We start from the raw sequence: 15941 nt of genomic DNA, 5'->3' as shown, positions 1-15941 counted from the left end.
AGGGTCGGGCAGTGGAAAGAAGACTGGTAGTCCAATGGATTGGTTTATATGGAATTGGGAAACCACTTTAGGATGGAACTTTGGGTTTGTGCGAAAGACTACTTTGTGTTTATGAATCTGGAACAAAGGTTCTTCCAAGGTTAGTGCCTGGAGTTCATGGACACACCTCAGTGACATGATGGCAACTAAGAAGGATACCTTCCAAGAAAGGTATTGAAGAGGACATGTATGAAGTGGCTCAAAAGGAGGACCCATGAGCCTAGTGAGCACAATATTGAAGTTTCCGGAAGGTCTGGGAGGTATCCTGGTTGGAATGACCCTTTTAAGGCCTTATATGAAAGCCTTATTGACTGGAATTCTGAACAAAGAAATATGTTTCCTATTCTATAGATATGCAGCTAGAGCTGCTAGATAAAGGAAAATTGAAGTGTAGGCTAGATTCTGTAAGTGAAGCAAATAACAGACGATTCTCTTGCACAGTAGCTTTCATGGGATCAATGCATTTGGGTTGGCAATAGCATACAAAATGTTTCCATTTGGCAGCATAACATATTCTAGTGGTGGCTCTAAGAGTTTCCTTGAGAATTTCCATACATTCCTGAGGTAAACCCAAATAAACAAACTATGACTTTAGGAGCCATATTGCAAGGTTGAGAGACCTGGGGTCTGGAAGTCTGATCTGCCCATGATTTTGAGTAAGAAGGACTTGTCTGTTGGGAGGATTCTCGTGGGAAACTACTGAGAGGTCTAGGAGTGTTGTGAACGATGGCTGGTGTGCCCAACCAGGAATTACAAGGCTCATGGTGAGAAATGTTTGTCTGATTCTCCGAACCAGAAATGGAATGAGAGGGAGAGGTGGAAAAGCATAGGCAAATATCCCTGACCAGTTCATCCATAGAGCAATGCCATTTAATAGAGGGTGAGGATACAGGAAGGCGAAGTTTTGGCATTTTGCATTTTCTGTTGTGGTGAAAAGGTCTAGTGCAGGAGTTCCTCACTTTCCAAAGTATGTTTAAAGGACTTGTAAGTGGAGTTCCCACTCATGGACTTGGTGCTGTATCCTGATGAGCAGGTCTGCAAAGTCATTGTCCGTCACTGGGAGATACTCTGCCAGGTGGATGTAGTGGTGGAAAGCACACTTCCATATCGTCTGAGAGAGTTGTGACACTTGCGATGAGCAAGTCCCCCTCGTTCTGTAGTTAATAGATAGCTGTTGCGTTGTCTGTGCGGATTAAGATAACCTTTGTGAGATAGGTGATGAAGAATGCTTTCAGGGCTATACACACTCCCTGAAACGCGAGGCGACTGATGTGTAGGGATTGGTGACTGAGATCCCAGAGGCCCTGTTCTGTCAGGTTTTGAAGGTGATCGCCCCAACCTGTGCAACTGTGGTCAGTATGACCTGAGACACAGGGTCCAGAAAAGGCTGCCCTTTTAATAGGTTGGTGGTATTGCACCACAGCAGAGAGCGGTGAGTATGGCAGTCTAACAAAATGAGGCCTTCCAGGTGACCTTGTGACTGAGACCATTGACGAGTAAGACACTGCTGCAGGGGACGCATGTGCAGTCTGGCATGTCTGCTCATCAGTACAGCCCCCATTCTCCAACTGACAACCCACATATCTTTTCTAGTCAGAAGACTGTGAGCATTCCTGGCATGAGCTAACAGTTCCATTTAATGATACACAACTTCATAACAATATGTATATATAAACAACTATACATAACTACAACAGCCATCATTCCTAACAGGTGCATAACAGTCTTGACTGTATGTGCGATTCTCCAGAAACTGGGGCAGAAGAGAGTGAAAACTCCTAAAGCGGGCAGGGTTAGGGTATGCTAGCTCCAACTCTGCATTGAGAATAACTCCTAGGTAAGGCTGTAACTGAAGGGGTTGGAAGTGGGACTTGGAAAAGTTGATTGTGAAGCCCAGAGTGTGAAGGAGATCCACTGTCAACTGGGTACGATATTGACACTGTCATAAGGTACTAGCTTTGTTGAGCCAGTTTATCTAGGTAAGAGAACACATGGATGTTCTGTCTACTGAGACATGCGGCAACTACTGCTAAATAGTTTGTGAAGACTAAGGGAGCGGTAGTGACCCAGATAGGCAGGGCTCTGAACTAGTAATGCTTGCCTGCAATAACAAACCTTTAGTATTTTCGGTGTGCAGGGTGGGTAGGAGTATGAAAGTAGGCATTCTTAGATCTAAAGCTGTCAAAGTCTCCATGTTGGAGAAGTGGAATATCATCTTGAAGATTAACCATGTGAAAGTGTTCTGACAGGATGTATTGGTTTAGTGGTTTGAAGTTGAGAATAGGCCTTAGAAAGCAAACCTTTTTGGGAATGAGGAAATATAGGGAGTATACCCCGATCCCTGGTGTTGTAAGGAAATAGGCTCGATATCCCTTCAACAAGAAGGGACCCGTTGGTCCGTGGTGATGTTGACCCATTCTGAATGAAAGTTTTGGAGCAGTCCCCTGACAAGTGCGGAGAGAGTGAGGGGAAGACAGAGGTAGTCACTGTTTTGCCGTGGTGAAAGAGCCTCGGAAGGCAGTGTGCTTACCTCACCCCTTATTGTTGTCTCTGTAGGAACCCATGCAGAAACCCATAGAATAGGAGGTACGAGGCTGTCTGGATTGTAAAGTGGATGTCTCAGAGGATGTGGATTTATAGGAGCCTCTGAAACTGGGGCAACAAAATGTGCCCCTGTGTGTGGGAGACTGGAGGGCACCCATGGCCTTTGCCGTATCTGTGTCCTCCTTTAGCTTTTTCAAGTGTAGTATCGACTTGAGGGCCAAAAAGATGTCAAAGGCCATGTTAAGGACCGCTTGCTGAACGTCTGGTCTGAAACTAAAGCAGCTGAGCCAAGCGTGCCTTCTGAGGGAGTACACTCAAGTTAATGTTACGTGCAGCTGTATCTGAAACGTCCAGTGCACAGCGGATGGAATTATTAGAAATTGTTTGCCCCTCAGGAACTATTTGTTGCCCTCTTTTCTGGTGCTTATCTGGTAGGCACTGGAGGATCTCCCCCATTTCGTCCCAATGAGCCCAGTAGTATATGGCCAGTCATGCCTGGAAATTGGTGGTACCTCAACGTTTAACTGCTTCCGCAGCAATTCTTTTGCCAGCATCAATTTTCTTGCTCTCCTCCTCAGGAGGAGGGGACTCTCTAGTGGCCTGGCTACTGACACATTTTTGTGCTGTGGTGGTGACAATGGAGTCAGGAGGGACCTGAGACCTAATATATACGTTGGGTGAGAGGGAGCTGGCTTCTATTTTTTGTCAACTCTAGGGGTGATAACCCTAAAGCTGATGGGCTCATTGAAGATTTTGTCAGCATGCTAAGCATGCCAGGGAGCATTGGGAGAAATTGAAAATCTGTACAGTAGCTCTACATTGCAAAAATGCAGCTGCTCTTTCCACTACTTGTTGGTAGGAATTAGTGTCCTCTGGTGGAGAGGGACAAGTAGGGTACAGGTCAGGATCACTGGAAAGGATGGGGTCAGGATCATAAGTGTACCAAGGATGTGCGTCATGTTGTGGCCCACCCAAATCTTCCCCAACAAATAAAGGGGATCCTTGAGGGGTGTAACCTCCCGGTGTAGGTGAGACAAAAGAAGGAGAAGTGAAGGTAGGTGGAGGAAAATAAGTAGTGGAGGAGGAGGTTAAGGTGGAGCAGAAGGAGCGGGAGGAGGAGGTTGAGGAGGCCTTTGAAATGGGCTCGTGGCCTTGGCCTTGTCTATACTTCTTCTCTTTTGAGGTGGAAAAGTGATCAGGGCTTCCTGAAAGGACAGCTTCCTCTAACAGTACAGGAGAAGAAGCAGCAAATCGTCCTGTACCCTCCTGAATATGGAAGCGGTGCTGACGAGCGTCAACAGTCTCCTGTATAGGCTCGAAAGGAGAAGGAGTAGCAGAAGACTGACTAGAGTCTCTGTGTTTCAAAGTTTTCATTTCCGTGGGCTTTGGCACTAAAGGATTAGGTTGGTGCTATTTTATCTGCATAGACGTGGAGGCTGGGAGGTTTGCTTGGAGCAGAGGTTCAGACTGAAATGGAGGCGATGTCTTGGTTCGAATCGCCAGGGGTCGAAGCCAAAGAAGATGGCTTGGTCTTGGCTGTTTTCGGAGCCGGGCCAGAAGGTGGGATAGCTGAAATTTATTTTTGGTTCCGACCATGGCCTGGTGGCAGTGGCGGACTGGTGACCGCTTAGAAGGGCTTTTTCAGAGTCCAGGGGTGGATAGGAAGGGTCACGGTAATCATAGGTTGTGCTGATATTCTCATGGCTTTCGATGTCCGACTGCACGTCAGAGTCAGATGAGTCTTGAATGGAGAGGGCCTCTTTTTCTTGTGCAGGTTCTCCCTGAGAGTGTTCCACGCCAAAGATGTCCAGGGTGTCGTCTGAAGTCTTGTGCGCTATTTCCAGTTGACATATGCTTTGGTCTCGAAGCATTTTCTTTGACCGGAAAGATCTACAGGCGTCACAGGTAGCCTTCTGGTGATCGAGTGAGTGCCACATGTTAGACATCAGATGTTGATCGGTGTGGGGAAATTTAGAGCGGCACCAAGGACAGAGGCAAAATGGTGCTCGTTCTATCAGGTTGGCATTTTGTTCAGTGCCCTGTGGTAAGCTCTTAACCCGAGTCAGTTTAGGGGTCCGAAGTGGGCGAGGACACCCCAAAGAGTGCGCAGTCGGGGTCCAGACCGACGATTCAAGGCGAGCGCTTAGATGGAAAGGCACAAGCAGAAACAATATCATCAAAGAAGATAAGAAAGATTTTGAACCGGAGTGACTAGAAAGACAGAGCGAAGGCGCACACATCCGAACCCGACGGAGGAGAGAAAACAATCTAAGAAAGGAGTTGATACACATGCACAGTATCACCAAGAAGGGGAGTCACTCGATCCTGTGACTCGGAACAGTTTTTCAAAAGAAAAAAATACAACTTGCACCTCTCCAGACCCCACACCAGATGGCAGGAGTATGCGGAGCAGGTGTATCTACAGCAACACATGCCATCTAACAAGAGATTTTCTTCAAGCCTTGACTGCAGGAGTGTGATCCAAACAAGCCAATGACTTAAGGGGGCTGGCCCACACAAAGCAATGGCTGAAGGGAGCTGGCTAAATCAAGTCAGTGAGGTCTGACACACACTAACACCATCTGTAGTCGGACGTTAAAAGAAAAACAACACGTCTCGCTTTCAACCTTTATGGACGCAGAAGTTGGACTGTAGCTCGATCGAGAGAAACTTGAATCTCTTCACTTTAATTCTTGAAAATCGCGATCAAAATAAGTTAGTAACAACAATTAGAGAGATCTTCCAAGGAGGAAACTTTTTGACAATAAGCCCTGATGAAGTCACAAGGGTAATATCCCTGACGAAACACGTGTTGGCGGACTGGCTCTGAAGGATTTCAGGAGACTTTATCAGTGGAAAACGTAATGTGATGCTTTGTTTGTGATTGATATGGAGACCTAAAGAATAAGAATGATTAGATCTCATATCAACTCATAGGGGATACAGCGATGCTAAACTGGACATATTTATGGACTAATAAATAATTTAAACATAGGTTGAACTACTGTTGCATGATATATACTTTCTGTTTAATTTGATCGAATATTGTTCTGGTGGGTTGTGTGCCTAGTAAATTGAAGTATAGTACTTACCAGTATGATTTGCTGGTAGATGGTTTTTTTTTTTTAAAGTGTTCACCCTGACTAGTGCACCTCCTGAGCCAGTTGAAATCAGGGAAAGTTAGTGCCTTCTTTACTCACTGAATACTTTTCTTATAGCTATGAAAATAAGACTTACTACCCACTTCCACATTATTTTTGTAATTCCAAAGCCTGTAACAGCAGAATTACACATTTTCCGAACTTACTTCCAAATAGCAACATAAAGCTTTCTCTTTTGCAATCACCTTTATGCAGCTTTTTCGTTTTTTCTTTTCCAATTATGTTCTTCCATGAACAAGAGACACTATCACACACTTGTTACATTAATATGAATCACATGAAGCTCTTAGAGCGCAATCCCTAAAAGGAAACTTACCGTGATAAACCAGTAAGAATTTACTCTGTAAATCAACCTGGACAGGAATCCCAGCTGACTGGCAGGGGCCAGAACGTGAAGGTGCAAGTGGGCTATGGTACAAAATGGAGGCCAGTGGTAACCGATCCTAATAAAGGAAAGAACAAGTGCCGAGTATCAGTATTAATGGGCATTACTAGAGTGTAGTTTGTTTTAGTTTTCATCTTGCTCATGGGTGTTACGTTTTCGATTCAGATCTTTGTATTTAATTATTATTTGAAACCAAGGAATGCAAAGCGTGAAGTGAAAAAAACAAAAACAGCAAGATAAATTATACATTTATTCACTAACAAGAAGAAAATCAATAATAAAATACCAACTACCCTATGAGACAGCTAATAAAAACAGGTTAAAGCATAGGCAGAATTGTTTTAAAAAATGCAGTAATGTGTAAAGTAACAAAAAACCTTAAAGACAATAGTACCAACGTTACATCCTGGTGTCACTTAACTTCAGAATAACAGCACAAGGAGTAAGATTATTGGATTACAGAGGATTGGGGTATATATATATATATATATATATATATATATATATATATATATATAAGGTCTGGCATTAGCTAAGACCTTTTAAGCCTACTATAATTATATGTATGATATACTTATGTACAGGGGCTTTCACCCAGCTCTCTTTATCCACTGGTTTGTTGTGTCATACACATTTTGCTTCCTGTCCCTTCAGTGTAGGCAATGGGTCAGCCTGCTTCAGCAAATGGCTCACTTCACACTGAGTGACTGTATTTTGTTGTTTAACAAGGTGCACATCCACGCACAAGCTAGTCCCTTTTCAGCCAGTGTTTTTGTTTTTACTTATTATTTTAGTATTGCCTTTGTGTTTACAGTCTGATGTCAGATCAAGATGCTTTCTCCCACTGTTGTAGTGTGAGCAAAGAGCACATACCAGCTTTGGCTTCGCAGTTTGGGCTAGACTGTTCCCATGAGGACAGAGTCAAGACAGATTTGCATATGGCTGGTTCCAAACTGGGGTGGCATAGTGAGCAAAAGAACGATATGCAAGCGCTCTGAAATCAAACTAGAAATCCAGAAAAGGAGAACATAGAGGTTAAATTGGTTTCCAAGTATAAGTGTGGTCCTCAATTAAAACAATTACCAGTGTGACATAAAGGAGAGCAGTTATAAATGCACTTCATTGTCTGCATGATAAAAAGAGGATACCTTTGTTAAGACCAGTTTCAAATGGGCACAATATAGAATGCTGTGAAATAGCAGAATTCAGATATAAAGGCCATTCAAAAAATAATTCCAGCAGCATAAACAGTGGACAGAAACTGACAAAGCTGGTATGTAGCAACACAAAAGGATGATGGACGGAGTGCTGAACAATGCAAACTCTCATCCCCAGTCACAGATCTGTGACTGGGGGTGAGTGTTTGCATTGTTCAGCACTCCGTCCATCATCCTTTGGTGTTGTTAAAGTTGCTCTAAGTGGGAAGGTTATGCCCAGACGTGGGTCCCTTGCTCACTGTGCCACTGGATTCAAGCTAGCCTGGCTGATGAAGGGTGATACCTTGCAACCGCTCCCAGGATGCTTGTTTCCGTCCAGTGAGGACCTGGCTTCACAGTTCGGGCTGGACTGTTCCCAAGAGGAACAGGATCAGGACTGATTTGCATATGGCTGGGTCCAAAATGGGGTGCCATGGTGATCAAAAGAACGATGTATTAAACCCAGATCTGTGACAGGGGGTGAGAGTTTGCGTTGTTCAGCACTCAGTCCATCATCCTTTTGTTTTGCCACATACCAGCTTTGTCAGTTTCTGTCCACTGTTTATGCTGCTGTAATTATTTTTTGAATGGCCTTTATATCTGAATTCTGCTTTTTCACAGCATTCTAGATTGTGCCCATTTGAAACTGGTCTTAACAAAGGTATCCTCTTTTTATCATGCAGGCAATGAAGTGCATTTATAACTGTTCTCCTTTATGTCACACTGGTAATTCTTTTAATTGAGGACCACACTTATACTTGGAAACCAATTTAACCGCTATGTTCTCCTCATCTGGATTTCTAGTTTGATTTCAGAGCGCTTGTATATCGTGTTTATATAGACATTTAATTATTTTATTAGTAACTTTCTGTTCTATCTATCTATCTGTCTATCTATCTATCTTGGTCTAGCCATCTATTCAATGCTATATCCATAAAACACCATGTAGTGATCTATGCAAAACTATCTATACAAACCACCTATATTCGAATTTGCAAGCCTCTCCTTCATCCATCTTTCAAGTCTATTCCTCTACCTTTTCAACCATGTCCATTCGTTTGTAATTACACACAAAACATTAGCATAGGAAAGAGGCTGGAGCCAATGCCAGACTGGCTGGCTTTTTTAAGTATGGTGTTAGCCAAGATTTTATAAAACAAAATTGTGTATAACAGTTTGTTATATGGTATTTCAGCTAGATTTTATCCATTAGTTTCTTGTTGCGTCATTCACATTTTTCTTCCACCCACTCCAGCATCCATCATGTGGCAGTGAGTCAGCTAACTTGAGCCACTGACTGACTACACTACGCTACGGCATAATATCTTTTTACAAGATCGACATCCACACACAAGGTAAGTCCCTGCAGTTTCAGGGACTACTAAGGTAATGTGTGCTTTTTTGAGACCAAAGCATATTTTTTGCCTTTAACCAATGTTTTTTTTTTATTCATGTGGGCCCAGTAGTGTCCCCAACAATAATGTTTTGCAAAAACCATGCCCGCACAAAGTAACTGCCATAGGCAAAAGGCTGGTAGCCCACGTCAGACCTACTGGATTTGCCAAAGCTTGTTTCGGAGTGGCACTCAAGTGTGTGTATTTAATCAACCTTACATGACGCAATGTGATTGATCACTTCACTCAGTTATCTACAAGACATTTACTTGAGCTTTACGTGTTGCTGCACAAGATGGTTTTCTGATTAATTTCAGCACATTTCAATGCAAGAATACTGATCTGTTTTCCGAAACCTTGCACTTACAGATGATGACTTTGAGGCTAAGCCATAGGAAAAAAATCAATCAAATCTTTATTCCATCATTATAAAATGGATCATAAAAGACAGTGCATAGAAAAACAGCATAATATACAATGAATAATAGCAATATTTAATCACAATTAAAAAAGACAGTGAAAAAATATAGCACAAGATAGGTGCAAAATCACATCTATATGAAAAATAACAATAAAATCTGCACTAACGATATAAACAGATTAAAACATGGCCCTCCTCGTGATCATTGCACTTTTCAGATGAAAAAAAACAGCGACAAAACAAGTTTCTGGGTCTTGCAGTTGCTGAAGGAAAAGCAAAGCAGCCCTTCACTTGATTATATTAAATTTGCGCAATTAAAGGTAACGGAAATTGCCTTATATAAACACAATAGCATTTGCAGAAGAACGTAAAATGCAATAGAATCTGAGAAGAATGCTCATCATACGGGCAGAAATAAACATAATTTAGGGGAAATTGCCACAACAGAAAACACAACATCCATCAGATAGGGCCCAATCTAAAACGAGTCAATAGCATTCTTTTGTAAGCATTCTGCACATATAGTAGAAATGGTTCAACCCCAGTAGCCATCACAACTAAGCAAAATTCTCTTACGGTAGGCTTCTTTAACTCTGCTGCCTCCCTCTCAGCCTGCCTCTGTTTGAAAAAGCAGTCCTGAACCCATACGTAATCCTGTTTGTTAATGGTTTCTGGGTTACCAAATAAATGATTGCAAGCCAGGGCTAAAGTAGTATCCCTAATGTATTTTAACAATGGGATACTTAGCCCACTAGAACAACAGAGACTATCCCTAACGATGGAACAGTTGCGCTCTTCTTCATTATTGGCCCAGACTTAGCACCAAAGTGCTAAAGGGGCGGCATTTATAGCATTGTGGATATATTCTAGTCCTAGCTCCAAATGAGAGGAATAATGAGGTATAGAAGGAGGAACCCCGAGCAGCTGACAACAAAATCTATTCTCACACCCCTGTATAATATCAAGTTCTCCAGGGCAGCGGTGCCCCCATACCATAGGAGACAACCAGTTGGCATTTCCTTTTATATATTTCAATAATGGTTACAATGGGTTTTTCCCCAATGCTAGCCACAAGTGAAAAGGTGGCATCCACTGACCGCGTAAAGCTGGGCATCCTGCTTTTAACACAAGTAGACCAACGGCAGGTGTTATCAAACTCTAGACCAAGGTATTGAAATAAGTTCACCTTAGCTAGTTACAGCCCCCCTCCCCCATATTTAAGGTTCAGGATTTATAGTTTTTGCGCCGCAAACCATTGTAAATGTCTTAGCAAAAATTACCCAAAAAAAATATGGTCAAATTGGTCTCTAATTCCAACGCCTTCATAAAATCCACAAAACTGGTAACCAATCTCTTCAGCCCATTTGCTGACTGCATGATCCGCATAGAGTAGGGCCGGAATAGCTCTTTTATCAAAACAAGCCACATCTGCCTCAATCGACAGCAAGGTTTTTTTAAATCATTAACAGATAGTAAAAACGAAATGGAGGCAAGAATGCATCCTTGGCAGACCTCACGATTGATTTTAAAAAAAGTGGCCCCATATCTGACAGATGCCCTGAGATCATAGTGAAGTAATCTTAAACAACAGAAACCAAGCCTGTGTTCAAGCACATACTCAATAGGATGTCCCAGAGCTTAGATCTATGGACACAGCCAAATGCACCGGATAAATCCATAAATGCAAGCTGAATAGCAGTGCCCTTCATGTATTTATATTTTGCTATAAGTAGGTGTAAATTAAAACACTGTTCAATTGTGCCCAAGACCTAAACCATACTGCACCCAGGATAGAATGTTGTTATCATACACCCAGAACATCAGGCGCTCCACCATTACTCTACCTAGTATTTTAGTAGTGGAGTCAAGAAGAAATATGGGCCGATAACACTTAGGTTCATGGGCATTGACTTTTTTTTTTTAAACAGGGGCAATTCTAGACATAATGCCGGAATCCGGTGGCCCCACCCGACAAACGGAATTAAAAACATTAGTCCAGAACCTAGGATACTCTTTTAATAAGTCAGTAGGAATTTCAACCAGGCCAGGGGCCTTTTTTGAAGGGCTGTTAGAAATCGCCTTATATACTTCCTCTTCACAAAAAAAACTTTCATGCTGGGTTAAGTCAACCAATACCTCTTCTTGTCCCTCATTATACGAGCCATAAATACCAGAAAAATACTCAACCCAGGCATCCAGAATAATTGATTGACCATGGGCTAGAGCAGTCCAAACCGCCCTCCAAAACACCGTTGGATTTTTATTTTGAAGTGCAGTTACAATAGATTCCCACTGCTCATCTTTAAGCTCTAACTTCCTTTTTTTCACAGCCAAAGTATAAGTCTTCTAATAGGCGGCAACTGGACACTGATCCCTGGGGCTTTGCTTCAGGGCCAATCTTAAACCATTGCTTGCTTGCCTACACTCTTTATTAAACCATGATTAAACACAGAGAGGGGGTTTCCCAACAGATTTACACATCATAGCCTTTATACAAGATAGTTTGACAAAATTACATATGGGGATATTAGAGTCCCCTTGTTCAAAAAGGCATGATGTTACTAATTCTTTACAATTATTATAAATATGCTTCATAATTAAAGGCATATTAGCAGAGTGCCAGACTAGCCTGCGCCCAATATCTTTGATATTTATTACCTTACTGGGTCCAACAATGTTTTGCCTATGCTTCGAGGGCACTATAACAACAAAGGTTAAGGGATTACGATCGCTATAAATCGAGGGAATAACCTCACCCCCCATAATCAAGAGATGCAGGTTCCATGACACAAATACATAATCCACTGTTGTCCCATACCCCTTCCAGTGAATGTGGGAATTGCTAAAAGACTAGAAGTGGGGACCACATTTTCTAAATCAAAAGCAGCCAAAACAGAGTATAGATGATGCCCCCAGGCATCCATAGCAGTAAGATCAATAAAGTGATAGACAGGGTCAAATGGAGATGTGATTTGAGATATACACTCACCCAACTTAGCATTAAAATCACCTATGAAGTTCAGGTTGAGTGACCTCCAAGCAGGTAACTCCTTCTCTGCTAAAAGTTCAATTAGGGAATGTAAACCCGAAAAATGCGAGTTGTCAATCGTCGCAAAATCATTATTGTAGACATTCTGCACTAAAATCTTCAAACTACAGCACCAATTAAGTGCTAGAGTCTGTACCTTATCTATTTCAGTTGCAACAGGAACAATTTTGCACCCAAAGTTTACTTTAAACCAAGCTGTCAACCCCCTTTTTGAACCACCGTGCAGCAGAAGGAATTTCCGATAAGGTTACAACACATAAACCCATCAAAAACAACTTCAGTCCCTGCCAGTGTTTCTTGCATAAAGACAGTGACAAACTGATTTATGAACACTTTTCAACCCTCAATTTAAATTTTAGATGCTGGGCCGGCAATGTTCCAACTAAGAAACTTTAAATATGTGCCGGTCCTAACCATGTGGTCCCCACTGAAACCCCCATTGGGTCCAGCAGTCACCACCAAGGGGTAAATCTCAGAGTCAGTGGGCAAGGGCTCATTAATTGCTAACTAGGAGGGGGAAGTAACCGGGCCTGCAGAATTAAAATTAGACCCAAAATCAGTAACAGTGGTAGCCATATGTATCAGTTATAGAGGGGGAGATAACTATTACAAGACAAACTTGTTAATTGTGTAGGAACTTGGGGCCCATTAACACTTACCTGCAGGATCAATAAATGTTTATGGAGGAAAGCCAAGTGGAAGGATCTTTACTGAGCAAGATTTCACCATACCAGCTCTAGCTACACCCAAAATCTCCCCAGCAATAAGAGGGTTGCGAACATTAATAATTACAAATACTCCAGAGAACTGCCTCTTCAGAGGACCAATGCCCCCCCATCTGCCGGACAAACCAAATATCATGAAAAAGGTCCCACTTATTGCTCACCTTAGCGTCCAATCATATACACAAAGACTGGGAACATTACCCAAAACAGAAATATCAGGGCAAGAGGCAAGAGGCACGGGGCAGATCAATTACTGGTAACGAAGAATACACAGATGCTGGCCTTGCAAGCGCGCATCTAAACAGTTGACATCCCGACAGTTTCCCATAGGCGTGGACTTATTTATACAATTATCTCCAGTCCTGGCACCCACTCCGCACTTTAATTGTGAAAGTGCAGCTGGCTGGGTGGACACTGGGCTATTAGCTCCAGTCCTTTCATCTACTCCACCCATCTAATGAGTAAGGGCTACTGACGGGGTGAGCTCTGCCCTACTGGTTTCACTGCTATCATACGCACAGGGCATCAGATGGCGGCTGCTGCAGGTGCGGTCGAGATAGTTTCAACGTGAATCTGGGGCGGCAGATCCGGAAGACGGGCTCAGATCCGGAAGACGGGCTAAGTCCTGAGAGAGTGCTATAACATTTCCAACTGCAGTGACCAAATTACTCAATTTGGCCTCGATGGCATCAAGCCGACTGTAGAACGAACAAAACTTGGAGTCCAGGAGGTCACTAAAACACGCGCTCAGAGTATCCCAAACATCGGGGCTCACCAAACTGCAATCCTAGGTCATCCGAGTCCTGTGTCTCTAGGTTTGATGTAGATTTAGATGATTTAACTCTCTAGACCCTTTTCTTCCCTTTGGCCGTCTGACCCAAATCTGGGGAGCAGATATTTATGGGCGCATTGTTCAAAGAAGCAGCCCTCTCTTAAAAGGAGCTGTTTGGGGGCTTGGCAGAACAAAGCCTTATGGGTACACTATGAGGGCTTACTGGCTGGTGAGAGGCACCGAAACACTCAGCTGAGCTAGAGATAGCTGGCATTGCATCTTCGGAAAGGCATTGGCTATCAAGATCCTCAGATGCAAGTGACAAACACAACTCTGGCTCTGCACACTTAACTTCATTGGAGACGAGATCCACTGCCTGCATCAAAAAGCTGTCAATAGTGGTGCGTGAATGTGTTTCAAACATTTATTTTTCTAATTTCTAGACAAAATTAATGCTGTGGTTTTGCTACCAAGGGCAGATATAGAATTAGTAGGAAAAGGTGGAAGACTATATTTCTTCCGTATCGTTTGCCATAATAAGGTTGAATACTTAAGCAGGATTCTTGATTCAAATATGTGTCTTTAGTTTATTTACAGTGCCCAATGCCAGTTTTTACAACTACTCCACCTCAAGGGAGCTTGACCATCATTCAATACGATCCACAGAATGTGAGGCTGTTGGACTGGGTCAAAGCTTCCTATGTAAACCCTTTGCAGGCAGACTTCCAGATATTTTTCCACATTCCAGTGTAAATTTAAAGGAGAGGTAATTTTTTGAAAGCAGTTGGATTGCGCTAAAGGTGTTATTCACACTTTTTTGTTTGATAAAAATATGCGGTACATTTGCTACATTCTCTGCATCATTTTAGCCAGCTTGACTTCCACACAAGTGATTGATTTTTCTAGTCACCAACTTTTTCCTGCTTAGTCTGAAATAGCTTTCATGTTTCGGTTTGAGTATGCAAGACGGCAAAGTATTTATGGTGAATTCAAGAGTTACAACATCTAAAGAATAAAAAAACCAAGATTTTGACCTCATGTTCAAAAAATACTTTTCATATCTATCGTAAGTTTCGGGCAATCTCATATCAATGCTTCCATAACTTCATACATTTCATGTTGAGATATAGACATCTTGACTTTGAATTGCAAAGTATTCTTCTTCCAGAAGATAACAAGCTGATGTAACTTTCTTAGGATGCTGAGGGCGAATGATGGATTGCACCATTTCTGACTATTCAGTGTTGCAAATAGGTTCAGCCCATTTAGTATGTCAGTGTTAAAAATGAGGTATCTAGATGGCAGTCAGTTTACACCCTGTCCAAGTAGGGAACATCTCTCTAGTTAGGATAGGGGAGTCAAACACCTAAGACAACCCCTGCTCACCCCCTTGGTAGCTTGGCACAAGCAGTCAGGTCTGTCTCAGAGGCAATGTGTTAATTATTTGTACATACACACACAGCAGCACAGTGAAAACATCACAAAAGGACTCCACACCAGTTTAGAAAAATGTTTACCTAAATCAAAAAAACCAAAACAACAAAAATCCAACATACACCAGAAAAGATATCACTTTTTAAAGTTAAGAGTCTTAATCCATCAAAGTCAATGGTTGTGTTGTTTTAGTACAAAGTACCTGGTAAGCGTAAAAAATAAAGCCGCAAGGTGTTGTGTCAGAAGGGCAAAGGATGCATCGATTCTTCACTCCCAAGTGACGCCCAGGGACAATGCGTGGAACATCAAGACACACGTCAGTGATGACTCTGCTCTGGAGCAGGCGATGCATCGATTTTGCAGCCACAAGACAGGCGTTGCGCTGATTTGTCAGCTGAGGTGCAGGGGCTGAGTCAATTGTTCTGCTGCAACGGCTCCGGTGTGTGGATTTTCACTCAGGTTACCAGTTTCCACTTCTAAGGGCCCAGGGACTGGATTTATCACCACCTAGCAAGCCAGGACTCTCAGTAGAAAAAGCCCAGGCACTGGCAGACAAAGTCTTTGATGTCCCTGAGACTTCACAACAGGAGGCAAGCTCAGTTCAAGCCATTGGATAACCTTGGAAAGCAGGATGTAGAAAGCTCAGTCCTTTTACTCCCAGGCAGAAGCAAGAGCATCAAGCCCGCACATCAAAGCAACAGGCAAAGTGGCAGGTCCTCCCTCAAGCATCCAGCTCTTCTCCCCTTCTCCCTGGCATAATGTCCTCAATCCAGGAGTGTTCTAAATTTGTGGGGTCAGCAGTCCAATACTTATACTCATTT

General features: G+C 42.7%; 1 protein-coding gene across 1 annotated transcript in view; it reads right to left on the bottom strand.

Annotated features, from left to right (window-relative positions):
- The window catches only part of HINT3 (histidine triad nucleotide binding protein 3), a 211521-nt gene that overhangs the window by 32378 nt on the left and 163202 nt on the right, over positions 1–15941 (bottom strand). Inside the window, exon 4 of the mRNA XM_069234816.1 lies at positions 6061–6187. Within this exon, the coding sequence (XP_069090917.1) occupies positions 6061–6187 (127 nt within the window). The remainder of the gene's footprint in view (positions 1–6060; positions 6188–15941) is intronic.

This window comes from Pleurodeles waltl, chromosome 5 (assembly GCF_031143425.1).
Source record: "Pleurodeles waltl isolate 20211129_DDA chromosome 5, aPleWal1.hap1.20221129, whole genome shotgun sequence".
Taxonomy (NCBI): domain Eukaryota; kingdom Metazoa; phylum Chordata; class Amphibia; order Caudata; family Salamandridae; genus Pleurodeles; species Pleurodeles waltl.
Note: the sequence above shows the minus strand (reverse complement) of the source record. Positions and strands in the feature narration are given on the sequence as shown.